General features: G+C 43.6%; 1 protein-coding gene across 1 annotated transcript in view; it reads right to left on the bottom strand.

Annotated features, from left to right (window-relative positions):
* The window catches only part of kcnd1 (potassium voltage-gated channel subfamily D member 1), a 58,038-nt gene that overhangs the window by 17,145 nt on the left and 13,364 nt on the right, over positions 1–27,529 (bottom strand). The window contains exon 3 of the mRNA XM_022763930.1: positions 26,426–27,138. Within this exon, the coding sequence (XP_022619651.1) occupies positions 26,426–27,138 (713 nt within the window). The remainder of the gene's footprint in view (positions 1–26,425; positions 27,139–27,529) is intronic.

Here is a 27,529-nt window from a genome sequence, read left to right as displayed (position 1 = left end):
GGGGGAGGAGGAGGGAGGAAGGAGGTTGAGTGAGGACAGATGAGAGGAAGCAAAAGAGAGAGGGGAAAAGGAGGAAAAGGAGGGAGGAAAGAGGAGAAGGAGAGAAGAACACAGAGAGGTCAGGAGGGACGAAGTGCGAGGAAGGAGAGGAGGAGATACGGATGGAGGTGGAGGTGTATTAAAGCGAATATCTGTGAATACACAAGAAATAACTGGATTTGGAGTCACTGTGTCCAGGGCTGATTTCAGGATTTCAAACAAGCTGAGGTCATGGGTCAAGTCCAAGTTCTGCCAAAGGTATAAAACATGAACCTCAATGAATGTCTAAATATCTCATTTAATCACATCTGCACTTTTAGGTTTCTGTAAACATTTTGTGAATCTTCACCACAACAGTTTCTCACAGTGTCCATCAGGTATTTACAGCAAAGAAGACTCTCATCCTGATGATCCTCAGGCAAATTCAAAGGTTTAAACATCATTTGGAAAAAAAGGAAAATAATTTATGGGCATTCATCCATAACGACTCAGAGTCAAGAGTCACTGGAGTCAAGCTGGTTCCAGCAGTGTCTGTATGATGTTCATGTGTTTCACTTTGCCTGAGAAGAACTACTGGTTCCTTCTCACATCAAGATTTTACTTTAAAAAAGAAAACAAAAAAAAAACATATGTGGTAGAAAAAGGTCTTGTTGGGTCCCTTTCTTACATTTCCCCTCTAAACTTCTTACATGGGTTCATTTCAGTAACTTTTAAATGATCCAAAATTTCACAGTCAATCAATCACCTGATGACACTTTGGAGGGGCCTTACCTGTAGGTTGGGAACTAAACTATCGGAGTGTATATGACGTAGTTAAAGCAGCTCCACCTGGAGCGGCCAGTCACAGGACATTTTTCTTTTACTTTGATACTTTAAGCATTTGTTGGTGATGATATGTCTGTAGGATTTTGAATGCAAGACTTTTACTTGTAACTGAGTATTTCAGACTGTTGTTTTGCTATTTTCACTTAAAGGTCCATATTGTATAAAGGCAGATGGCCCTGTCTTCTGTGATTATAAAGCAGGTCTAGGTTCTATATTATTACTGTGAAAGTATCAAAGCGCTCAGTCCACAGAGAAATGCACACAGACGCCTGTATTCAGAAACTGAGCCTCAAAAAGACAAGAAGCCGATACTTATGTGTCGGAAATGGAAGTGACACTGCTCCTGTATGAGGAGACCTGATGTCTCCAGCTGGACCCTGTTGGACAAAGACTGTGGTGAGCAGAAAACCTCAGGACACACGGGGCTTCCCCCAAAGGCTTAGTAGTAAGTAAAAATGGCTGAATGGAGCGAGTGATGCATCACTCTCATCTCATCAGCAGACTGATTCAAACACTGCTGACAAGCCTCCGAGCAAGGCATCTGACCCTCCAGCTGCCTCCCCCGTGGAGCTCGAGTCAACGGTCATAATAAATAAAGGTTTTACAAAAGGGGAAACTCTCGGGAGGCCCGGGTCAGCCCGGTTATTCTGAGCCACTCTCTCAGTACATTAAATATTTCATGGTCGGGATTATGTCATCCTGCGCCGAGCGACCAAACCAGGAAACAGACGGAGACAGACAGAGAGGAAAACATAGGAGAGGACAATAAAGATACAGAGAGGAGGGGAGATGGAGTCACAACTCAAAACTACAAACACTGTTTATCTGAAAGCAGAAAAAACACAACACAGACAAACAGATGGAGAGACGGCTGTCTGCTGCGTCCCGATTGGAGGAGATAGGAAACCATTAGTGCCACATCAGCCAATCGAACACACAGACCGATACTTATCTCCCACCTGTAATAGGGAAGCGGGCCAATCACAATCTAATAGAGGGACAGACAGCCAATGGTAATTAGTTTAAAGCGGAGAGCAGAAAGGACAATTAAACTGCAGGGTAATCCCTGCGATCAGAGAAGAAGAATCTGAACTGTATCTACAGCGTTTCCTTCTTCTGCTGTTTAACTTCATTTATTCAACAACACAAGACGACAGCATGATGTGTCACACACACAACAGTCATCATACAGACAGACACTCAGAGTCGCACCATCAGAAGAGGCAACCAGGTAAATGCTTGAGGCCCCAAAGGGGAAAAGTGGCCCCTGATGGCCCCTCATACTGGCACATTTTGCAATGACAACTATAAACCCCCTTAAACCTCCCATAAAGTCTCCACAGTGCCCCCCCCCCCGCTTTTAGCGTCTACCTCTACATGTGAGGTGTTTAGGGGACACCCCCCGCCCACCCAGATTTCCTATCTGGTTCAGTCTCAGTGTTTCCAGCAGCAGCAGCAGCTGTTTTGTGTCTCCACAACCTGCAGCAGACAGGTGCAGTCAGAGACCAGCTGGTGAACAGTTAAAGAACCAGATCTTTCCCTCAGGGACCGTGGTTTAACTTCTCTGTGTGAGCACAGATTAATGAAGTACAACACATTAATCACTGTAGAGATGCTGGTAGGACAGAGCCAGACTAGCTGTTTCTTTCTAATTCCAGTCTTTATGCTAAGCTAAGCTAACCACATCCTGACTCCAGCACATGAAGCTGATGGTCTCCCTCTCTCGCAGATATAAAGAACACGCACAAATGGTATCATTTCACTGAAGCTAAAGTTAAAATCCTGGTGTCTCTGGTCACTTCTCACAGCTTCAGGCAGAAGCGGGAATGAGCTCACACAATGTGGAATATTTGAAAGGTACATTAGGGGAAATGTAATCCTCCTCTCTGCCTCCACGTGAGCCTCCTCCTCCTCCAGAGTTTGGACTGGGATTGTTCTTCACAAGGACACCAGTATCGACCGGACAGGTTTTATCATCAGCTCAGTTTGTTTTTCCTCTTTGAAAACTTCTATTCTGGGTTACAGCAGGTTGCTAAAAGCCTCCCTGCTCTCCTCCTCTTTCCCTCCTCCTCATCGTCTTTCCTCCTCTTCCTCCTCTCTCACCTTTTCTGCCTCTCCTCCTTTTCCTCTGCTCTCCGCCTCTCCTTTCTACTCCTCTCTCCTATCCTCCTCCAGTGTAATCCACCGCCATGTTTAATTGATGGAGGGATGATGAAAGTTGCAGGAGGAGGGATGGTTGTTCCATGTTTTCTCCTCCTCTGGTGAAGGAGATCCGACTCTTTAAGCAAACTGAAATCCTTCCTCTCCATCTCCTTTCTCTTCCATGTACTCCTTCATTTCTCTTATTTCATCCATTGTTTTGTTTTTTATTTTCTTTTATGCCTCCTCTAAAGTATTGTCCTCTTTAATCCTGACATGTGATCAGGTTTCTTAAGGACAGTTCAGGTCAAAGATTCTCAGAGCACGTGACCAAAGATCGGCACCATCCAGAATGACAGCGCCAGGCTGGAAGCTGCTGTCATTCCCACACTGACTGACAGATCTTTAAATACTAGATCAGTGCTCTGCAGATGAAAGTGAGGGGCTTTGAGATGATTAACAGGATAGAAGAGCAAAAAAAAAAAAAAAAAAAAAAAAAAAAAAAACTGAAAACTACAACACTAATCCTTTCTTCTTCTTTTTTTTACTTTTTTTCTATTTCTTTCTTTCTTTCTTCCTTTTCTTCTCTTATGAATAAAAGCATTTTATTTCTTAAGGTCCACAAAATGTATTTAAATTAAACATCCTCAGAAGGAAAAGTCGCTCAGTCAGTGATGATGGATTAGAAGTAGACAGAGTTTTGTTTTGTCTCTAACTTGGCGTCACGCTGCAGACAGCAACAACAGCAACAAAAAAAAAGGATCAAAATCGATGCAGCAGAATCAGACATATCATCGTTTTAACTCCACACATTCCTCTTTCCTGGTAAAACTATAATGCCTACATTACGCACAATGCAATTCGACTGCTCACTGTTTGGTAGGAGATTTGTGTTTGTTATGTTCGTAACAACTAATGCAGCCTGAAGCAGAGATGATGGGGGGCTGCAGAGGTCTGACCCCCAGCTGACTCAGGTGACATCACCTGAGGACGCACGTAGCTCCCACTGGAGACAATAAAGGCTTCATACTACTGTTTTCACACATGCAGTCGTTCTCCCCAACACCTGGAAACAGATGGAGTTCATCTTTAAGGGATCACAAGCCAAAAATGGCCGCATTAGAGAACAGAGAGACTGACTCTGGCTGTTGACGTCAGGAAGGTTTGCAAACACGTCATGTTGCCTAAACCTTCCAATCACTTTGTGTTTGTCTTTCTCCACCTGTTGAAGCCATGGACACAGGGCTGCAGTCAGACAGGTACTAAGAGTTTGGAGGGTGGAGTTTTTATAAAACCAAAAACACAAGAACAAGAGTGCAAGGACTGTTTCTAACTGTGTGTTTGTGTGCTGGTGTCGGCATTAATTCTGTCACTTTTCATTTTAAAGTCAAACATGTGGCAGTAGTGAGCAGGGGAGGGAGACGGGGGCGGGGTTTACAATCCATTTAATGAGTTGTATTCAAATTAGTTTGAATGTGTTCAAACTTGACTACCTACCTCCAGTTTGTGGGATTATAGGTGACGTTAGAAAAAAGCTCCATTTAGGACTGGAACATTTACACATCCACATGATTCTTTATTAGCTTTAGCTTCAGTTTGTTAGCATGACATTGTGTATAAAGCCATCACGACATGACATTGTGTATAAAGCCATCAAGTGGATTTTTCCACTTGATGGCTTTTTTTTTTTTTTTTTTTTAAAAGGCATTTTTTCCTTTATTCTGATAGGGCAGTGAGAGATAGACAGGAAAATCAGGGCGAGAGGGCGGGGGGATGACATGCAGCAAAGGGCCATGGGTCGGACTCGAACCCATGCCTGCTGCGGCTGTGGTACGGGTTCTACCAGGTGGGTCACCAAGGCGCCGCAAGTGCATTTTTGATAATTAAGTGAACACCTGAGACCAAATTTGCATATTGATTCTTTAATAAAAGAAACAGGAAATAGAAAAAGAGGCACAGCTGCACTGAGTCTATTTTCAGCATCAGAGCTGTTCAGTTGTTATTTAAAGCTGCAGAGACAAACAGGTTCAAACACTCAGATCATCAGACTTTCTGGACACAGAGATGACGGCCGTGACGTCATGTTAAAAATACTCAGACATCACGGTTTGATCTAATTACAGTGACTTAACTTTAGTTCATCCACAGTGTGACTGAGTCTCTGTTCGTCTCCTGCAGCCACTTCCTGTTTTTAAACCCTCACTAATGTAAGGCTTCAACAGGTGATGCTGGTCCACCCATCTGATGATGATGATGATGATGATGCCAGTGTGGCTTTGGGGATGTTGGTTGTTCCACCTCTTTGGTCCAGACTGAAATATCTCACCGTCATTCACTGTGATTATATTTGTGCAGATTCAGGATGTCTCATATTGACTGTGGAGATCCCATTACTTTTTTTATAGTGCCACCATGAAGATGACATCTGAACTGAACAGTGATAATATTTAAACTGTACAGAGATGACAACCACTGCCACACACACTATCTTTGGGTATCTTTGGTCAGCACACTGCAGGCCCACGATTTCCAAAAACAAACCACATCATCCAGTACGCTGATGACACCGCACTAATACTTAGTATCAGCAGTGATGACGAGTCAGCACACAGACAGGAGGTGAGAGTGGTGCAAATACAACAACTGGATGTGAATAAAATGTAAGAGATGATAATGGACTTGAGGAAGCCCTGACCCTGGTGCACATCAGCAGTCCTGCTGCCAAAAAGTTTAGTATACACACAGCATTATCCCTGACCCAGACTCGTCCCTGTGACACAGCAGGACGATGGATGACTCTGAATTGATTACTCTGATCCAGAGAGAGAATCAAACCTGGAGTATAAATATAAACTGAGAATCAATCTGACGAGAGCAGGAAGCTGTGCAAAGCTAATATTAGACTACAGACACAGAAAATAAAACTCTCATTCCCAAAATAGCACACACACACACACACACACACACACACACACACACACACACACACACACACACACACACACACACACACACTGCTGAAAGAGTGTGTACTGGGTCAGACTGGTCCAACTGTACATTAAACATATAAAACTGAACAAACAGCCCTGTTAACACTCAGCTAAAACTTATTTCATATATAAATACAAAGACTCTGAACAATTACACACTGAAGCCAAATCCATACACTCAAGGGTCGAGCTGGAGGCAATTGAAATGTCAGCTACAACTCTTCAAAGCAAAAATACTAAAATACAAAACACCATGAATGGCAACTTATAACTAACATCATTTGTGCAACAGCTAAAAATACTAAACATTGATAATATCACAGATTTCTCCTGATGTGAGGTGTCCATGTTTGTTTGAGGCACTCTTGTATCATTTAGAATCAAGCTGATTATTATCAGAGCTTTCAGAGAAATCCAAGTAACTTACAGTAAATCACTGTAATTCTGAGTGTTTGAGTGTCTGAGTGTTATTACAAGAGCTCCAGAGAGAAGCCTGAGAGAGGAGATGTAAAACTACACTGAGATGGTTTTTGGTTCTTGAAACCACAAATATCTTCTCATGGATCAACACTTCAAATAAAACACAGGAGAAGAGGAAATAATGGAGCTTTAAAATGCTGTTTAAACATTAATGCATTTATAATAATCCAATAATTTGAACAATATATATAATATATGATGCAGGCCAGTTTTTCTTACACAAAACAAGGTCCAGCTGCAGCTCCTCATCACAACCAAAGATTACATCTTCTTAGATTTTAAAAATGTTCTTGATGTAAAATAATTAGCACTGATACACAGAGATGAAGATTAGAAGATTTTATATATATTGTACATTTAAGAAAAACAAAATGCTATAAAGTTGAATTTTCTTTCCTTCCTGTTTTCTATCTGAATAATTCCTGACTGTTTTTCTTCTCTTCCTCTTTGTCTTCTCTCCTCCTCTTTTCTATTTCTGGCTACAAGGAGTTAAACCCCACATTAATGTTTAACAAGCTCTACACACACACACACACACACACACACACACACACACACACACACACACACACACACACACACACACACACACACACACACACACACACACACACACAGAGGCTGCTGACATACCATAATGTCTCTCTGGTTTATCATGTGTATGAAGCCAGTTTCCGCTGGTGAGATATCTGATGCATCAGTCCACATTTAGTCACGTTTACGGCTCATGTGGTGAAACTGATCTCTGACTGTGTAGCTGTGTTGATGAAGGAACTTTTGAACTTGTCCTGTAAAGAGCTAAAATCTTATCTTTAAACACAAAATACTGTGACAAACACTGATCACCTGTCACCTGCTATCAGCACAAGTTCAAACACTTATTACCTCACAGTTCGGTAAATCAATGCAGTGTTCTTACAGACAGCTTACCTGCTTTAATGGATTCACCCAGGTGAACACTGGTGCAACATAACTGCATCACTTCTCCAGTATAGTGCATTTCTTTCCTTTCTGTGTAAACTGTGTTTTGCTGGTTTCTAGCATCACAGCATCTTCTCACTTATATAACCTGAAGTGAATGCAAGACTTATTATGGTATAAAGTCAATCTCCAGACTACATTAAAGGACTTACATTTAAAAAATGTTTATATACAGACTTTAAAAAATTGATAATTGCTTCCTGCATTATGATGAGAAGCTTTAGACTGAATTACACAGTCTTCATATTCAATGTTTTGTCCTCTATAGAACGACATTAGTGTTTTCTGTTGTGTTTCAATGGGCCACCACCCCCCAGATGGGCCGGAGGAGTCACTAGATGGCGCTGTCACTGGAATGCAAACTGGCTGAAACGACGGATGCTGTCATTTTTCATGGGCGGAGTCTCACAGTCTTGTGACGCTCTGATAAACATGGTGCAGTCTGAATAACCTCATCTGATATTTCATTTTGCTTTGTGAGATTTTTATTGCGTTAAATTTGACCCAAACTTCAGACTGTAGACTTGTGAAAACTCAGAAAGAGTGACTGTAAAAACTTTGTAACATTTGGACAAAGTCAACACATGCACGCACGCACACTCACACACACACACTCACACACACACACACACACTGTGTGTTTGCTCTGGCCTCAGGGAGCGTTACACTCATCCAGTGGAGAATAAAATTCTCTCTCTCTCTCTCTCCTGTCTTTCCACTGTAAGTCTGCCTCTCTCTCTCTCTCTCTGTTCCTGCGCCTCGCTCTTCCTATTTTTCCGCCCTCTCGTTTTCTCCTGTATTTACATCTCCCACGCTCCCTCCTTTGTAGCACCTCCCCCTCCCCCCTCCATCTCTCTTTGTTATTAACTCATCTGTTTGTCGCTGGGAGGAAACTCACGTTGTTTCAGAACGTCTCTAATGTGCTTTATTTGTTCATTTTGCATAATCCACATTTCTGTGTTTATTTTTACTCCATGCACACACACACACACACACACACACACACACACACACACACACACACACACACACACACAAACGTGACAGAAGAGAAACAATCCATGTGTGTGTGTTTAAATATCACATGATGTGTTTTAAATGTTTCAGGAAGTCTCACACGAAGAAGAAGAACAAGGAGAGGGGAGGAGACAGGAGGAGTGAGGGAGAGTGAGAGAGGACAAGAAGGAAGGAGGTGAATTAAAAAGAAGAGGAGAAAGACGGAAGTGACGTTCAAGACAAGAGTTGATGAGGAGGAGAGGAAAGGAGGATGGAAAAGAAAGAAAAAGGAGAGATGGAGCTTAAAAGGACTTTAAAACTAGAAGAAGATGGGGGAGGAAAACAACGGTAAGAGAGGAAGAAGGAGACAAAAACTAAAAAAGAAGGTTTTTTCGAGAAGAAGAGAATGAGGGAGAGAGGGAAAGTAAAAAGCAAAAAGATGAAAATGGAAAGATGGGGTGGTCAAAGGAGAGGAGGAGAGAAAAGTAGAACAGGGGAGGAGAAGAGAGGAGGTATGGTTGACGGGAGAGGGACAGAAGAAAGGATGGGAGAGAAAAAGGAGGAGGAGAAAAATGGGGAGAAAGGAGATAAAAACAGGAAGAGCAGGAAGAAGTGAAGAAACTCATGTTCAAGAGATGCGGGGAAACAGCAGTGAAGAGGAGAAGAGAAGAAGAGGAGTGAAAGGAAGGAGGAGAGGAGAGGGATGAAAGGGAAGTGAAGAAGAAGAAATGAGTGCAGATAAGAGAGGATGAGGTAATAAGAAATGATAGAGCAGAGGATGAGAGGAAATAAAAGTGGAAGAGAGAGGGAAAGGAGGAGGATGAGAGGGTGAGGATGAGGAGGAGTGTGAGGATGAGGATGGTGCACTCAGACATTGAGAGGAAATAATTGATGAGAGGAAAAGTTCTCTCCTCCTTCACTCTGCCTCTCGCTCTTTTTTTATCTGTTTATCTGAGGCTCGTTCGGCCAGACAGAGCAGCTGCAGCAATTAGGGTCAGTAGAAAGAGAGAGAGAGAGGGAGGGAGAGAGAGATGGGGGTTGGGGGTAAGGGGGGAGAGAGGGAAGGTAAAGGAGAGAAGAGAAATAGGAGAGAAAGGAGGGAGGAGAAAACAAAGGAAGGGGATCAGAGACAGAGGAAGGAAGTTAGAAGAGGAAAGGAAGGAAGGAAGGAAAAAATGTGCAGATGATGAGAAGAGGAGGGAGGAATTATCTATAGATACATACACACACATATATATATGTATGTATCATAGATCCATTAACTACAGTATTATAAATGGATAAAACTGCCACCTTTGCTGATCAGTTTTCAATCAATAATCTATAAAAACAGAGTTAAAACATGTTTTCAAATGTTTTGCAGATTCCTTACAAATGAAAACTAATAATATAAATCTAACCAAGTAGTTTTTGTTCCTAAACCTAAACAATTTGTTTATTACCATGACGACAGAAAGTCAGGTACACCTCCCATGGGTCATGTTCGAGGGTATAGGGACGAGCGATGGTTGTATAAGTTGACGGACTTACTGCTGTCATTCGTGTGACAATGACTCTATTCTAATGAAATGAACAAAGAATGAAATGAACCTCCACACCTCTCACAGCGAATCTGTGCTTTAGATCAGACATCCTGTAGCTGCAGTGAATAACACAGTGTGACCACAGTGAATAAACAGACAGTACATATCATTTACTGACTCCAGAGAGGGGAGTCAGTGCTCAGGTACAATCTGAGGAGAGAGGTGGGGGGGTGGGGGGGCAGAGAGAGAAAGAGAGAGAGGGTGGGGGGATGTTCACAGGAGGGAAGGACAACAGAAAGAGGGTGTAGGGAAAATTAAATGAAGGAAGGAGGGTGAGGTGTGGACACGGAGATGGTCCCTGCAGAGCATCCAGTCATCAGGAAAACTGGGACACACACACACACACACACACACACACACACACACACACACACACACACACACACACAGCTTTCATACTTTACACCACAGAGAATCCTGCTCTTTGATTGGCTGTCAGTCCTCAACAGTTGAACCACCTTTCTAAAAGGTGCATTAACCCAAAAAGTTCCAGTTATGCGTCTCTCACAGTTTCTCATCCTCAAACACAGACGGACTGAACATCTGAATTATTTGATGTGAACAGTTCATATTTTTATCGTTGAGCTGTGAAGCAGCTCATTACAGAACAGTAACACAACAGTAACCTGGCAGCGACTGTGACCTCACCGCCTCTTAACCAACAAAGAACTGAGATAAACAGCAATAAAGCACAACAACATATATTTACACAAAGTAACTTCTACTCTAATTTTACTGTCATCAAACCAAGTCACATATTTCTGGTTTTGTGCGTGCACATACTATTAGTCATTAATCCACACAGAGTTTTATGCATCTGGCCGCAGGCCTGTTAATGTGCTGAATGACACAGAAAAAGACCAGTCCGTTCATGTGCTAGTCTCACAAAACCAGTGAGCCGGACCCTGGTGTTACTGGAACTGGTTAATCAGCTTCCCCTCAATGACTGCACATCCAAACAATCAAATAATAAAACTCCATGTTGTTAATCAATGGTTCTGCCAAAATAATTCTGCAGGTGAGAATGTTAATAATTAGTGTATGAATGGATTTGGGTTTCCAGAAGATCAGTGGTCAAACAGGAGACATGTCCCTGATGAATTAGACAAAGTGTCTGAAGGAGGAGGATTTTACACAACCTGGCAACATAATAACAACAACAGAAACACTGGGCTTTGGTTTCACTCACAGGAAGTGAAGAAACTTTTACTCTACACTGTAATTCAGTATTATTCTCATCTCCTCCCCTATCAACACACACACACCCACACACACACACACACACACACACACACATACAGTGTATCTCTCACCTCTGCCCCACATTCTTCATATCACACTAAACTGCTTAAACCTCCTCCTCTCTCTCCTCTTCTTTATTTCTGCTCTGACATTTCCTCCTGCAGCTTCAGTCTCTGTAAATCAGCTTAATGTGAAATCTCCTCCGCTCTGATCTCCTGACGCTGTGCGACCCCGGCCGTGCTTCGAGCCTTCTGAGAGGCTGTGGAGGAGACAGAGGCATGATGCGAGGGCAGCGCAGGTTGACAGGTGGATTTAGAGCTTTTCGATTTCCTCTGATTCCTGATCTCAGTTCATCTGCTGATTGCTTTGAAGAAGGTGATGACGCTCAACTCGCAAAGAGGAGAATTCTCATAGTTCCTGTGAACGAGCCGGCTGAGTCTACAAGTGAAGCTGTGGTCTGCGGAAATCTGACCCTTCAAACCACCACACATCTGGAATAATATACGCTATTTATAAATGCGCGTGTTGCAAGGGTTTGGAAGTCTTTGTGTGGACATTCAGATGTACCATGAAACTGGTCACCATTAGAATCCATTAGAATTACTCCATTCATATCTGCTGACATGGATCCAAACTGAGTTTCTCACCAAACCACCAGACAGGAGGGTAGAGAACACACAGGTGACATGCTGAATAAGCTGAATACAGTAGTTTGAGCTTGTGTGACAGTCCCTAAAGAGATTCAGCTCTTCAGTGACCACAGGACTAACACAGTCTAAAGCTCTGTGTGTGTCTGAGCGTCCTGTGGCAGCAGCCACGAGGAAGGGTTTCAGGCCTATAACTGTGTGACCAATGACTCCCTCCCCCTCCTCCAAACGTAAACCAGATCTAAAACTGTCCAAAAGTGTCTTCTAGGAGCTGCTCAACTTGACAAGTTTAGTCTCTAAAAATAAATGAGAGAGAAACAAAGAAATCTGAGATGAGTTTAAAGACTGTTCATCCTGGATCTGTCTGAAAAGTGCAGGTTTCATGGGGAAACCTGATGGTTGTGTGCTAAGGGCACATACCATATAGGCGCAATGACCCTGAGCAGCAGGTCCCCGGTTCGACTCCCTTTACAGCATGTCTCTCCCTTCACTCTCTCTCCCATATTTCCTGTCTGTCTCCACTTTTGTCGAATAAAAACACCCCAAAATAACTTCAAAAAGCAGGTTTTCTGTTAAAGCAGGGGTTTTAAATTAGATTAAAAGAAGCCGAATCTGCTATTAGCAGCTCCTGTCTGCAGTGTATCCATGGATGTACAGATAACGTGTCTGGATCAATGTGATACTGAAGAAAATCTCAGGCAAGTTCTGCAGTTAGAAGGAGTGTCTTTCTTCTGTGATTTCTCAGTGGGTTTTATGGACGTTGACTCGTGATGGACATCAGAGATAATGATATTTTCATTGTCAGTCACGCTGTACCTAAAAATGTGTGTTTTATGCGTTTGTATAGCTGTTGTGTGGACTGGACCTGGATTAAAGTCATAGTCTTACTGACGCTTTCACAATAAATTTCATGAAGCTGAACAGCTGCACCCAGATCACCCTGACCAGCTTCTCCAACCTGTTTTTATTCACCACACTGAGACAACCAGACCGAGCCGTGATACAGATTTAATAAAACACAGACGGAATGTCAAACGGGCGACGCACAGCAGTTTTCTTAGAAAGCTCACATACTCTACAGCCACCGTTTAAATCCCAGCAGGCGAGAGTTTGATATTAAAATATTTCAGGTGGAGAGTGGTTTTTAATCTTAATGCCCAGCAGACCCATCGCAGCAATGCTGCCCTTTAATCCTGGTCAGATGTGACGCTACAACGCTGCAGAAACCAGGAACCTGATCATAAACTGATCAGAATCACATCCCAGAAACACTGAAAAACCATCAGGATGTTTCTGTTTTTTCACATGTACTTACAGTAACACACACACACACACACACACACACACACACACACACGGTATATTTGTGAGTGTGTTAGGGACCATCTGTCCCAATATCTGACACATGAAATTGTATTTTAATCTGATTATTAACATCCAGTGATGACTAAAATTGCCTAAAAAAACGCAAACGTAACCATGGTAACAGCCCCACCCATCAGGTATTTAGGTGTGTGTGTGTGTGTGTGTGTATGTGTGTGTGTGTGAATGTGTGAGTGTGGGTGTGCGTCAGGGGGATTTGTGATGAAACAAGGATTTCCTAATCACACAGCAACAAGATAAATTACTTTCTTGGCGTGTTGAAGGACACTGTGAATAGTATGTGTGTGTGTGTGTGTGTGTGTGTGTCTGTGTTACTGTAAGTACATGTGTGTGTTTGACTGTGTGTTTGTGTGAGTCTCAGGGGTAAAAGTAAAGAATCAAATCCTTAATTACATTTTGCAATAAATTCCTGGTAGTGCTTGTTGAAGGGCAGAGAGAACGCGTGTGTGTGTGTGTGTGTGTGTGTGTGTGTGTGTGTCTCTGTGTCCTTTGGCTCTGTGTGACTGCCTGTGCAGTGAGGGGGTGCAATGCCTTGCTCGTGGGCAGGAGGAAGCAGGACTTGGACAGAGAGGAGGAGGAAGTCTGAGTGCTTCTGGTTAAGAGTTAGCGGCGGAGTCAGGCGCTGGCAAGATGGCAACGGTGGAGCAACTCACTCTGAGCTTCAAAACCGCTCTTTAGAAACCTGTGGGTGACGTTGCAGACGCTAGGTCCAATTAAAAAAAAATGATGTTGAATACAATCTCTTTGAAAAAGTCTCTGTGCTTCGCTAAAATGAGGTGACACACCACTACCTTCAGAAACAGGGTGTTATGCTGGTATTGAAGGACAGGACAGGCTGTTATTGGAGCTAAATGAAACAGAACAGGTCCTTCTGTTTTATGTTGTCTTCTATATCTGAGACAGAGGTTAATGAGGTCGAACTATGAAGATGCTGAAATAATCAAAAAGACACATTGTAAGAGAATGTAAAGAATAAATGTTGTTCAGGTAGATATCATCTTGTGTTTATTTATTATTGTTTCTGTGTATTTGACGAAGCAACAGAATGACATGATTTTATATGTAAAAAGGCCAAAAAGGTCTTATACTATGATGGAGTGACTGAACGTATAATTTACTTCAATAAGTGGACTTAGCCTTTAGTTAACAATAGTATCTGTGTGTGAGCAGCAGGAGACTGTGGCTGTAACGCAGGCTGAGAATGCTGAGTATTGAAACATTGTGTTTATTGCTCTGTGCATGAATAAAGATGAACATCATGACAGAGACAAAGCTCACGAACTTTAAGTTAAAAGTCTCGAGGTTCAGGTGCTGCAGGAAAACGTCCAGCAGGATTAGTCATTTAAAAACACCACTGTGGTTACAGCTGACCCCGGATCAGGTTTAACAGGGTTGATGTGCAGACTGAAGGTTTTTGGTTCAAACACAGACATGACAAAAATCTGAAATATATGTGATCTATGAAATATCTCCTAGACCTTATGAACCAGGACTGAGGACCTTAAAACTGTACAGACTACAAACACAACCTTATGCTATGTAACTTATTTCCAAAATTTTTGTGGAGCCAGTCTGTTGTTATTTTCACATTAGCCACATTTTAAAGGAACAGCATTAATATTTTTCAGAAGGGTTGGGGGTCACCAACCAGTCAGATGATTTCAAGTTGACCATGAATAATTGTTAATAATAATAATTGTTCATTTCCAGCAGTCAGGTGACTCCTACCTGTTCCCTGTTTCATGTTAAAAGCTGTTGCTGGCCTCTTGAGCCGTCAGAGTTTAAGTCTGCACAGACCTGAAGATGACAGTTAGTGCTGATGTGTCTGAAACATTTTCTGATACTACTGTTGTTTATAATCAACCATTTAACCGTTAACTGACAGTAAGAATTTTGAAAGGTTAATATTATCAGTTAAACATTTAATATCCTGGGACATCCTCACCATCAGAGCAGGTGTTTTCCACTGCAGGTCTGACAGTTAACAGACTAACACCAGACTAACCCCACAATGTCCACATGTTGCTTTTTCGAATAAAAACCAGTAAACAAGCTGTTGGCTCTGCTGAGGACTAAGATCAGCTAGGTCCGTTTGTTTTGTTTTTTTAGTTAACGCTAGTCTGACTCTATGTCGTGTGAGCAGCAGCCTGGCTGTTCACACCAGAAGTTCATTTCTCTGCACCGGTCAACAAGCCATTCTGCTCCTCTGCTCTTTTTTAATCACACGTAGAGCTGATCTTTATTATACCATCATGAGTTTTGAGCATAGAGCGTATTATGTGTTACTGGATCAGTAGGATGTTGCTTCTTCTGCAACAATGGAGTTAAAAAGGACCATCACCTTGTGTGATGATCTGCTTATACGCTCCAGACCGTTCAAGTCCACCTTAACCCCCGTGTATTGGTAATTTTTAATGGGTTGCAGACACTCTTCTGTTCTAAGTCATACATTTTAATCCCGTTGGTTAACGTTTAATGGTCAGTTAATGAGCGCTGGCTACTGGTTCAGAAGAACAATTCTAATGATCCTCCATCATTGTGTCCACCTGATGATCTTCCTCACATCCTCTCTGATTGGTCAGTTCTCCATGAAAATCCACTGATGGGAAGATGTTTTTATCTACAGATCTTGAGTCACTACCTTCCTGCTGAATAAATCATATTTTATGTAGCGTGCACTGCCATATTACCATAACGCCTCAATTAGCATAACCTGATAATTAGTACAACCTGATAATTACCATATTACATAATGGATTGGGCTGTGGTAAATGTCATAGTCCTGTATTATACAAGTGTGACCTGTTACATAACACACAACCACACAGAGTGTATGTCTGGACTCACATTCCCATCATGCCTGGGGAGAAGTAAGAACACAACAGCCTTTGGATTGTGAATGAATAGTGGGGAGGTCAAAGGTCACCACGGGATTTAATACCTCACACATAATGACTTATAGGCACCAACAGACAGTTCTTAAGAAGACAAGCACACCTTAAACCCAGATCCAGCACAGATCTGCAGTTTTCTAGATCTGCTCTGAACACGTGGTTGACACTCAGATCCACAGCAGAATATTTCAGAGTCGTTACAGTGCCGCTACCAGGACCCAATCAATCATGAAGTATTGATCAGTTTCACACTGTGGTCCTGAGAAGCTCCGTACTGAGGGAGACGGCAGCTGCTTCCTGCTGCTATGGATCTGTGGTGGAGTTCTCACTCCATTACAGCCCAGGAGGAGAGGACAGTCACATAGATCAGCAAAACCCAAACCTGCTGATCACATGACCCCTCTCTCTCCCCCTCTCTCCCTCTATCACTGGAGGTGAGGACCTGGTTCACTTCAAGCTCGTCCACATTAAAAAGAGAGAGGAGGATTAAATCATTGGCTCATCTTATCCAAGCTAAATGAAATTTGTCATTTTTGAATACTTTCACACACACACACACACAGTCACACACACACATTTAATTTATCTCTAGCTCCTCAGTGTGCAGCTCAGAGCAGCAGTCAGGAGCTTGGTGCCTTGCCCTGAAGCAAAAAGTGAACACTAAAAGTGAACTGCAGATACATCTGGACACGTCTGGTCACAGATCATAGCAGGAGCAGGCTTCATTTAAACAGAGCTGCTTCACTTTAAAGTCGCAGACACACTTTCTGTTGCTGACTTTACTCCGGTGGACGTCCACACGGTTTCATTCACATGTTAACTGAGGGTCCACACACGCACATTTCCTGATCCACAACCTGGTGGGTGGCAGTAATGATCCACAACCACCATAAAAATGAATAAGTAGAAGAAGAGAACAAGAGGAAAGTAAAAAAAGACAATGTGCCACCGCTTAATGAGAATATGAGAATAGGGCCTGGACTTCAGGAGCCATGTGCCACTCTTTTCTATTGTTTCAGAGAAGAATCATAAATGTGTGTAACACCAGATCTCCTCACACAAGCTCTCTCGGACGTCTGCAGAGGGGTCCACGTGGACCCTCACAGACATGGACAGATGACAACATCTACATCATTGGACCAAAGCTGACCTTTAAGACATGCAGAGACAGAAAGTGAGAATTGGCCTTAACTGGCCTTAAAAATTTGACTCATCAATTCTACACGAGGATCAATTCACTGGTCACAGTCACTCCTTTCAGGACCAATGTTACAAATTAAGCTTGAATGTGTCTTTTGTCCCTACCCCCCACCGTACACCTCTTTGAGGAGGATTTACTGTAGGACTGTTTCATTAGACTGAATTCGTTTTAGTTGGTGTTCCTTATTCCTTCTAACTGAGTGTTTATAGTTTTATTGTCTTAATGACAGCGTACTCCATGCGCTGAGGAAGACCATAAGATGTGGTTGAAAAAGCTAGTATGTGGGCCTTGAGTGAAGCTTCATCAAAGTAAATAATGGTGGTAAAAACAAACTTTCACCAGCAAATTTATCAACAGGTTTTAAAGGTCACAGGCTCAGAGCCTCTCTTCTGATTGGCTCACTGACCTGTTGTTACTAGAGCTCCAGAGAGAAACCTCAGAGAGGAGATGTAAAACTACATTGAGATGGTTTTTGGTTCTTAAAACCACAAACCTATCTTCTTGTGGATCAACACTTCAAATAAAACACTGGAAAAGTGTAAAATATGGACCTTTAAAAACTGGTCTGGAGCACTCTGTGTATCATGGCCGCTCACTGCAGTAAAAAGTCAGACTCATTGATCCTGTTCATGTGGTAGCTGAGGTCTCTGTTTTAACACGGTGTAATGAGTGAGTTTCTGAGGCGGCTGCTGATGGTCTCTAAGATAAAATCAAAGCAGTGAAGTCAGAATACTTCTTCTTCATTAAGCAGCAGAGCCTCGTTTCTCTGAGCACCCTCTCATCTCTGCACTTCAACATTTGTCAAGTTAATCACCCACAGATGTTTGTGTACTGTGGTTCTTTAAAAAGGAATCACTTCCCTCCTTTAATATATAATATATTGACATGTACAGTAATTATAAGCACCTCTCTCTAAAGGTTCCAACATATGGAAGTTTCCTCCTCTTATTAAATCCTCTTATATCACTTCTAACGAATCAATATGGACGAAATAATTTTCTTCTCTCGTCCTCTGCTTGTTGTTTAATCTCAGTCTGTTGCCTCTTGTGTTCAGATGCCAGCACTGAACTCTGAAGTTTTACTTTCCCTCATGGCTTTGGGGGTGGACTCTTCATCATCACCATCAACATACTGTCTGCCCCTGGCATGGGGAGACACAGCATGCCAGCTGCTGTCAATCAATCACAAGACACGTCCCCCCCAGCTGCTGTCAATCAGACACGCCCCTCCAGCTGCTGTCGATCAAACACAGGCCCGCCTCCTCAGTAAAAACAAAAAGCAGCATGCTAATATCAACAGTTCATTTAAGGAAAACACATTATTCTTAAAGAGACCACTACATTTAATCAGAGAGAATCAAGGCTGTGTAGAACTTTGATTGGACCTTTGGATTTTGCATCATGTGTCTTTGACCCTTCTGATCGGTGAACATGTACTTTTGCCCTTTTTTATTACTTTTACTGCCTGTTTCCCTGATTTCCCATGAATCTCTTGTTTTATCAATTATAAATATTTTGAACCCTGAGCCTCATCACAGTGTTACCGTATATCACACAGTGGATGTGGGAGGGAAAAAAAGAACAGAACGGCGCTGCACTGATGTACCAGGCGGATGGATCTATCGAGAAATAGTTCCAACACAGCTCAGCTTCAATTATGGCGTTCTCAGCAGATGTCTCGGGGCGTGAGGAGGACCACAGCGGCCATTTTGTGTCCCAGTCGAGATGAGGAGTCGTCTCCAGACAGGAAATGGAGGAGGTAAACTGTGAAGCTTCACAGCATCAAATTATCTCAGCCTCTCTGTAACTGTCTGTATTTACCCCTTCTCTCTTCTTGCCTTGTCCTCTTTCACCCTTTTGCCCCCCCCGCCTCTCTATTAAAACATTAACAGTGTGTGCCATGCGTTGCAATGGTCTATAATTCCATCCAGGCCGTTTTATAAGGCCGCCTGCTGCTCTCGCTCTCAGGCTCACATATATCCTGTTCCTCAGAGGAAATGGCTGCTTCCCTTCTCGTTCTTATAAATAATGTTGATGCTAAAGTGCTCTGCAGCAGAACAAACTGTATACAGACAAGACCAAGCTGTTCTTATATACCCCTGTGTTTCACGTCAAACTGAAGAGAAAGACCGAAGCATCAAGTTTAGATTGACTTTTGAAAACCGCCTTTATCCTTGGAAGTCTTCTTTTTTTTGGTAAGTGTGTGTGACAGCCAACGATGGAAGAAGCATTGTCGATATTCCTACTGAATGTGAGATAGAGGGCCACAGAGGATCCTGGTCCCTGCTGGGGCCAGTACAAGCCAGGTGGTGGCCCGAGACAGCTTGGGTCCCCCCCCCATGCCTATGGAAGTCCCTCTCTGTTGCGACTCCCTCAGTCGGTGTAAAATTACGTTGCTCCCTGAAGCTACATTTTAGTGCACAGCTGATGGGAGTTCAGATATGTCCTTTTCTCTCAGTTCCAGTAGCCTCCTCCTGGACTTGGAGCCCAACAATTAAATGCATCAGCGTCCTGTAATTACCACCAGTGTCTGCAGAGGGCGCTGCTGCTGCTCAGCAAAACGTAAGTATTCTCACTTTAATGCACAGAGATATGAGTCTTGAGCTGAATATAATTTAAATAAAAACTTTAAGCCTAGTTTTAATGACATTTGATGTCGTCTGTCATCAGTCATCTTCTTCCTAAAGTTGTAGCAGACTGGACACATTAGCTGTGTCCCAATTCAGAGGCGGCATCCTTCAGAGGCTGCATCTGAAGACTGATTGCGTCACAGCGGTGCGGCTAGACTGTCCCATTTCAAAGGCTCCTTCAAATCCTTCTTTTCCAGGACAACGAAGGCTCCAACAGGTGGATCCTTCGTGGCCCAACCTATCCAAGATTCATTGTGCACCAGTGATGAAAATAATATGGCAGCAAACAACACTGACAGAGAGCCTGTAAGTATTGTGTTTTCAGCTCCAATAAACAGCTAACAGTACAACTGTTAAAACCAAGGGCCTTAAAACCTCAAGTTTTTGTGAAAAAAAGTTACGTGTTGTCAAGTTTGCTAGGCAACAGGAATCATGCTTTGTGACGCTGTAACGGTAAGGGCTGGAACAGCTGGTGATGCAAAGTGAAAATCCTCTGTAGACCAGACCATCTCATTTCGGTTCGGCCTTCGCGGTGTACGACGGCTATGAAGGGCCACACCTTCATAGACCGCATCCTCCGCAGGATGTGGGACAAAGCTAGCCACAATGCCCCCGTCAATATCTGGTCCTAACTGGAGGAGAAAATCCACTTCTGTGAAAAATGAGCCACAGGTCGTCTGTGCAGCAGGTTGCTACATTACATTTTGTTTCTAGGCGACATCTAGTGGCCGTAGTAATTATGACAGGAGCAAAGGAAGAAGTCTGGTGACGCAGTATAAAGAGAGGCCACGCCAGGAGGAGCTTGTGGTGAATATTTCACAGGAGAGCGGTGTTCGATTGCCATGTGAAACCAGCAGCTGTTTATGTTGCTTCTTTTATCCAGAACCGTTCCACAACCATAACCACATGTTTGTAACACTGTAACCATGACAACCAAGGTCTGGAACGCCTGCCATAAGGGGCGCTATTTCAGGAGACACTCGTATCAGAGGGTTGGACAAAACAACCTGTGTGGTCGTTCAGCTTGGAGGAACTTGGCACAACAAGTCGCCCAAATTGCTACGAACCACCTAAAATCAAACCAAAATCAAAGCAGTTTCCTGCAGTTTTTCTGTTAAAAACTGCAGTGACCAGTTGTTTTAGGAAAAGACTGAACGTTGTGCTGGAGTCAACTATAAATCCACTTTTACTATCTCTGGAAGAGTAGCGTGTAGATTCACTCTCTTCATGAAAGTACCCTCTCCTGACCTCCAGGCAGTAACTTGGTGGGTTGGTATTTTACACATCAGTAGGTAAAGGCTGTTGCTGGCCTCGGGTTTGAGCAGCAGCCATTTTTAGATCTGTTTTGTAACTTGTTTTAATATTTTCAACAGTGTTTTGTTGGTGTAATTCTTTTATTTATTGTGTTGCTCTCTGCACTGCAGGGTCCTCATTATACGCATTGTATTAAACATCCTGTGCTGGTTTATCTGTTGTACCCACTCTGTTTTCCAGCTGTCCATTAAAAGAAAATCCATGTGAGATAATTTCAGCTCATCAATGAAGGAATGAAAGATTTCCCCTGTGACATGAACTATTAATTGTTGAGCTGAGAGGTTTCTGTTATCAGAGCACCTGGAGGAAGACGAGGATTATCTGGAGTCCAGACACAAACCGTTTGCGTGTTTCCTGGCAGCGGCTCTGAACCAGCTCCAGCAGATTATGTTTCCCCTCACATATATTGCTCCTTGAGATGCTGCAATAGGTTTATGATTTCACTTCCAGTTTATTTGCACAGTGATAAAACACAGGAGCAAAGCAATAAAAGCAGCATGATGAAAAACAATGATAACCAAACTGAACAAAGAGAAACAAATGAGCAGAGAGGACGGCAGAGTGAGGAGAGGAGCTGGAGGGAGGATGAGGTGGGAGAAGAAAATACAAAGGAGCAGAGAGATGAAGAGGAGGATGAAGGGGAGGAAGATGAGTGGAGAGGAGGTAAAACGTGTTTTATACTAAATTTGAACATTTCTGAAAGTTGATTATGAATCTGTTAAATCTTTTCAAACATCACAGGACACTGAATTGAAGTGTGCATGCATCAACTCGTGTGCAGCCTGTTGCAGTCGCTCCTGCTTAACTTTCTATAACTTTGCACATTTACAGCGACGACTCATAATGTTCAGCACGTTGCAGGATACAAGACGACAGACAGGAAGTGCTGCATCAGACGGACCGACTTCCTACATGGACAACACACTTGGCGCTCTCTCGCAGCGCCAGTGATGTCAATTTTAACAACGTTAATCAGACAGGAAACAGTAATGTGACTGACGTGAAAAAGAAAATATCTGTGGCTCGAAATTGATTTGTAAAATGTGCCGTGCTGCGTTTTTAACCAGCTGATGTTACAAAACATCAACTTTAAGTCACCACCAGATGGCGTCTCTCACAGAGCAGCTTTGAAGACAAAGACTGTGATGTCATGTGAACGAACAACTAAATTCATATATTCACTTAGTGATACGAACCTCTCCAGTCTGTTGATAATTGAATAAAGTTACCAAGTGAAAAAAAGAAATGAAGAGAGGAGACAGAGGACAGAATGGAGCATGAAGATGAGACGGAGAAGAGGGAGTCACCAAAACAAAGACTAAAGACACTGATGCAGCTCAGAGACTCGAACACTTAGAGGAGAAAGAGGAAGAGAAGACAAATTACACAGGTGTCAAGTTCAGAGAATCTGTTAAAATGGAGGAGAGAGATGAAATGTAATCTGAGGTCGGACCTCACCAAGTATTCACTTCTGAATTTCTTCTTCCTAATTTCACAGGTTTGATACTGCGCTAAACTTCAGTATAATCTGAGACACACTAAAATTTCATTTATCCATTTTAAAAACATCAATATGAACATCTGAAAATGTCGTGAATCCACATCTGTATAACCTCTGTCCTCACTGAAACGTCTGAGGCTCCAGTTCCACTCAGATAAAATCCAGATTTAAGACACTTTCATTTACAGTGCGTCTCTAGCTCTGGTCCTCCTCCAGTCCACACAGAGATGATGATACACCGGAAGCTGCTTGGTCACTTATTATCACACCAGAAGAAGAAGAACCTTCTAACAACTGTCAATAAACTAAGACGAACATGAGTCGACTGTATTTATCAGAAGGACGGACACAGACCATGGATGTCATAACTCAAACAGTGAGTGGGTTTTTAATGTTATCTGTCATGAGTGCTTCTGGGATACATTAACACTCTGCTTTTTGAGATCAGATCTGCCCAAGATGACTCAGAGTAAATGGGGTCTAGATGACAGCTTCACCAATCTCCAAACCCTGGAGACCCCCCCCCCCCAAGTTAGGGAAAGAGACAGAGTGAGTATGAGTATGAGACTGTGGCGACAAGTAGGCAAAATGTATTTCATCTCCTGAGTGGCTGGATTCATCCTTCAGATGTGAGATGTCAGTTTCGTCTAGGCGCTCATGAAGCTTCCAGGTTTGAAGGAGCCACAGGAACTAAACCCTAAACATCTGGAGATCCGTGAAGATCTGACAGAACAGACCAGTAACATGTTGTGGTGGTGTGAATGAAACGCTGACTCGACATGCCAGAGTTACACTGCGATCGAAACTGTAGAGACGCTGTAGTAGCCTCAGCTCTCAGTTTACTGGTCGATGTTCCCAGATAAAATTAATTTTATCTGCGGCAGATGCTGGGCCCATCCCAGTCACTGTGGAGGGAATCACCCTGGTAGTGACTGAAACATCAGCGGTGTGTCAGCACACTAGAAAGGGAAGGTGGTCTCCTCTGGTACAGCCCCACATTTTGTTGACCCATAAGCCCCACCCTCCATCCTCTGAGGAGTGTTGCAACATAACCACGTCACACGGTCAGAGCTCAACAGTCATCTGCGACAGGGATTCTCACTTAGACGTAAACAAACATTTTGGGCTAAAACAAATGATTGTCTTTTGTCTCAGGAGGATGGTCTCCTCGGACGTCAGGGTGACGAGCTCCAACAACTGGAAGGAGCTCAGAATAGAGGTACTGCTCATTCATATCTGTAGTCAGTGGAGTTGGTTTGGGCCTCTGATCAGGATGCCTCCCTGATGCCCAGAACACATTGGAGGGAGTCTATGTCTTATCTGGTCCGCAGACACCTCCGAGGATCAGGAGGAGGAGATCTTGGCCACCGTGCTGCCACCACATCCCGGATAAGCCGTGTGAATTGATGCCTTTTACCACATGATATATCTTTGACCCAAACTAAACACCTGAGCAGGTAAAACAGGCCTAAACCTGAACTCTGAACTAGATAGGATGAACATGAAGGAGTTGTCCCACAAGTTTAGATATTTCTGCTTCTCTTTATGTGCCACATCTGGATCTGTGTGAATAAGAACCCAATCAATGACATCAATATTTTGTTGGAACACATCTGATCAGAGAGACGACAGACAGACTCAGATTGGATCTGAGGTTATTTTATTTGGTGATTTAACGCTGCTCGTTCTAGTGTGATCTACGAGTACCGACAGGCTGATACCAACTGAAAGGGGGGGGGGGTACTCCCTAGAAGGAAACAGAGTAACAGAGAGCAGAAAGAGGTGAGGAGGAGGAGGATGGGGGAGGAGAGGGGAAGTAAAAGCCTGGGTTTTGTTTTGCTGCCTGAAGAATCCATTTAGAGGCCGGCCTCTCCCTGCTGATAACTAATGGACCTGAAGACTGAGAGGAGAGGCGAGGAGAGGAGAGGAGAGGAGAGGAGAGGCGAGGAGAGGCGAGGAGAGGAGAGGCGAGGATGATTTTCAGAATAAAAGCCCTCAGTTTTCAGAGCCCAAAGTTGCACCAACAATCCCAAACTGATTCAATTTGCTTGGACACCAGCCTGGTACCTGCAGACAGCTAGTTAGCGTTAGCTCCTGTACCCAGCAGGTAGGAACAGGCTGAACAAAGAGGAGGAACAAACACACCAGAGAGCACAGAGTAGTGAGCAGACAAAGAAACTGTTCGATACATGAAGAGTCACAGCAGGTGATCAGCTGAGGTACAGTTTACAAGACTGTTGTGACTCACAGCAGCAAATGTAGCAGCTATTATCTACATTATTATTTGATTCTTAATCCTTTTCTGCTCATTTTAATAACTCACTTTTCATGATGGATACTTTTTATACATAGAGCAAAAGCACACATTCAAATTCAAGATTTAGACTTGCAGTGTGTATGACGTCATCTCTACAGCTCTTGGTTTCTTTGTAATAAGTCAGTTTGAACACAAAACAGACCACAAATAACACACAACAGTAGAATGGTGTTAGTAAACTCTTTTAGTGTGGACCAAGTGAACCAAACTACTGCTGAAACTCTGAGTTTAGATCTGCAGCCTTGAGCTTAATATGAACAATTTATTCCTACAGAAACCTTCTTTCTTCATTCAATAAAACAAACCGACCTTCCACCTGCACCAGAATCTCACAGCTCCAGTTCAACACTGTTAGAGTCATTCACACGCTCTCATTCACACCTTCTCAACTCACACATTCTCCCTCCATTCACAGACAGGTAGGAGTGTAGAGTCATATAGAGAGGAGAGGCTCTGTGTGTGTGTGTGTGTGTGTGTGTGTGTGTGTGTGTGCTAAAAAGCAGTATGGTGGTTTGGTCAGAGCTTATGGCAGATTCCTGACTCACTCTCTATTTCTGATGTTTCCAAAGGCTCTTTGAACAACAGATAATGGATCAGTGCTGGAGAGCTGCAGGGTGAACCAACCATCATCATCATCCTCACACACACACACACGCACGCACGCACGCAGAAACACACACACAGAAACTCTCCCATCCACATGGCAGCAGTGAGTGTATGTGTATGTGTGTATGTGGGCGGCAGCAGGGTGAAGATACACCACCGTGCTTGAGAAGCAACGTGTGGGAGGCGCGCACACACACACACACACACACACGCACGCAGAAACACACACACAGAAACTCTCCCATCCACATGGCAGCAGTGAGTGTGTATGTGGGCGGCAGCAGGGTGAAGATACACCACCGTGCTTGAGAAGCAACGTGTGGGAGGCGCGCACACACACACACACACACACACACACACACACACACACACACACACACACACACACACACACACACACACACACGTAGAGTTTTGGTTTTTCACACTTCATTTCTTTTCATGCTGGAAACATTAAAACTCTCCTCCGTAACCAATAATAACGACACATCCGAGTCCCGACACGACGCAGGACGATTACAGCACAGAACACACACTCGCGTTGCCATGGTGATGATATTAACAGTGGTGTGTTCATCAGTAGCAAAAATAAAATCTGTTTAATGTCATATATCACAGCAGTCAGCAAACACCCAACATTAAACTGATATTAACTCACCCGAGCGTTGTCATGGTGACGATGGTGTACCAGAAGGAGGCCGGGATGGAGGTGAAGGTGGAGCCCTTGGTGCCCTTCTCGGCGTAGAACATGACAGTGGCGAAGATGATGATGGCCATGGTGAGGGAGAAGAGCAGGAAGCCGAGCTCGGAGGCGCAGCTCTTCAGCGTGTAGCCCAAAATCCTCAAACCCTGCGAGTGACGCGAGAACTTGAAGATCCGGAAGACACGGAAAACCCGAAGGGTGACGAAGGCACCGCTCACGTCCTCGTTCTCGGGCATCACCAGGCCGATGTAGTAGGGCATGATGGCCACCACGTCGATCACCGACATCACCGAGCGCATGAACTTGCAGCGGCTGGGAGCGGCGAACAGACGCATCAGGTACTCGAAGGTAAAGATGAGCACGCAGGCCGTGTCCATGCAGAAGAAGGCCAGCTGGTACTTCTCCCCGCAGGGGAGGTCTTTAACGCTGCCCTTGGGGGGCCGGCAGGGGACCGTCTCCACCACGTTGGCGATGACGGAGACAGCAATGAAGAAGCCGGTGACGTAGTAGAAGACCAACGCCATGGTGGAGGTGTGGGGGTTCTCGAATGCTCGCCACAGACGCTCCCTGGAGGTGCTGTGCGGAGGGAGGGGGGCGTCCATCGCCTCGTTGGCCTCTGTGTCCTCCGCCAGACGCTCCTGGTTTTCCTTTTTCCTATCTCGGTATTCCTTCACAGAGAGAGGGGAGGGAGGGAGAGGAGGATAAGATTAGCATCAGGTCAGCAACAGCTGGTGTTCACTGATAAATCACAGACTGACGGTGCTCAGAGGGAAAAAGGTGCTAAGGACTAGCTTGTGCAGGAGAGTAAAGAAGGTCACCATGGGCCCACTGTTAAGTCTGGTGGCTAAGTAGTTAACTTACTGTTAAGTGGAGAGCAGGGTTAACTGCCATCCTGCAGACATTTAGGCCTCACCTCTGGTCTTGAGTTGTGGTAACTTATCAATGTTCAACATCTGGAATTTTTAGCCCTGAACTTCTAGTAGCTGGTGTTTCTTCCAGCAGTGAAGTAGCACAAGAAATGCTTCATTTCTATATTTACTTTAATATTAATACAATATA

The sequence above is a fragment of the Seriola dumerili genome, unplaced genomic scaffold (assembly GCF_002260705.1).
Source record: "Seriola dumerili isolate Sdu_G_001 unplaced genomic scaffold, Sdu_1.0 BDQW01000493.1, whole genome shotgun sequence".
In the NCBI taxonomy this organism is placed as follows: domain Eukaryota; kingdom Metazoa; phylum Chordata; class Actinopteri; order Carangiformes; family Carangidae; genus Seriola; species Seriola dumerili.
The sequence above is the reverse complement of the archived record's forward strand: the minus strand, read 5'-3'. Positions and strand labels throughout refer to the sequence as shown.